The following is a 1,017-nucleotide window of genomic DNA, read 5'->3' on the forward strand; positions in this document are numbered from 1 at the left end:
ATGAATTTTACCTGTAACGATTAGATTTATCTGTAACAATTGCTATATATTACAGGTAATGATTATAAGTCTACTCGCTGTTACAATTAACTTTATATTCCCTATAGTGGCCAGGTGGAGGAGGATTTCTGAAGTTAAAAACTGTAGCGTCGAGTCTGTCCCCACTACCACCTGTTTTACCCTCTTACAGTCAGGATGCATTGTTTGTTCTTAGATCTTTCTGTTGTCACCATCTTCCTGAAAAAGCAATAAAGTACTACAGCTTATATTTCCATTCGAAATTCACATATCCCATACAAATGCACGTGGTATACATGTAATCAGGCTTTATAAAGATAAATGGCAAGACAAACCTTCGAACGCAATGTTCATGTGGACAACATGTATTACCGGCGATCATCCCCAATTTAAAAACAAATTTTGAACTAAATACACCCTGCAAAGTTACTTATAAAACTATATTATACCACAAAATCGAAATTGTTCGAAAGAAATGTTAATACATGTATCAAGATAGGGAGATGCACGTGAATCAACATTCAATACGTTCCGTACTATATTTTCTAAAATCGTGCCACTAAAGTACTTTAAGGACAATTTGCAAAGTGGATAAAAAATCGATCATACCATCGATTCATTGTCAAAAACTGTCTGAGTCTGAAATATTAATAGGTACACAGAGCTACCTAAAGTTGGTATCATATACAATGTACATCTTGTGTCGATTGTAGAAATGTTTGTTTCTTACAAAAGATGTGTATTATACCGTTTGAAGTTTTTACACTGTCCAAAATAGTGACGTTTTAATTATCGAATAAAAATATTTTCACTTGTTTTCGTTGAAGAGGCATGTCGAATGTATTTTAAGGAATCATGGCTAACGGCTGTTTACATTTTCTTTCATATTTTGGTAGTAAGATATTTACAAATTTTCTCTTTTAGGTATTTCAGCAAGCAAATCCTGACCAATAATTGAAATGACTTTCCTAAAATGGGAGGATTACGTCGTCTTGACAA

General features: G+C 33.3%; 1 protein-coding gene across 1 annotated transcript in view; it reads left to right on the top strand.

Annotated features, from left to right (window-relative positions):
• Positions 1–977: 977 nt before the first annotated feature.
• LOC132562570 (sodium-dependent multivitamin transporter-like) overlaps positions 978–1,017 on the top strand; it is an 18,092-nt gene continuing 18,052 nt past the window's right edge. The window contains exon 1 of the mRNA XM_060227318.1: positions 978–1,017. This exon is cut by the window's right edge and continues 293 nt beyond it. Within this exon, the coding sequence (XP_060083301.1) occupies positions 978–1,017 (40 nt within the window).

Source organism: Ylistrum balloti, unplaced genomic scaffold (assembly GCF_031769215.1).
Source record: "Ylistrum balloti isolate Yb309-2 unplaced genomic scaffold, AGI_CSIRO_Ybal_v1 Utg371448, whole genome shotgun sequence".
Classification (NCBI taxonomy): Eukaryota; Metazoa; Mollusca; class Bivalvia; order Pectinida; family Pectinidae; genus Ylistrum; species Ylistrum balloti.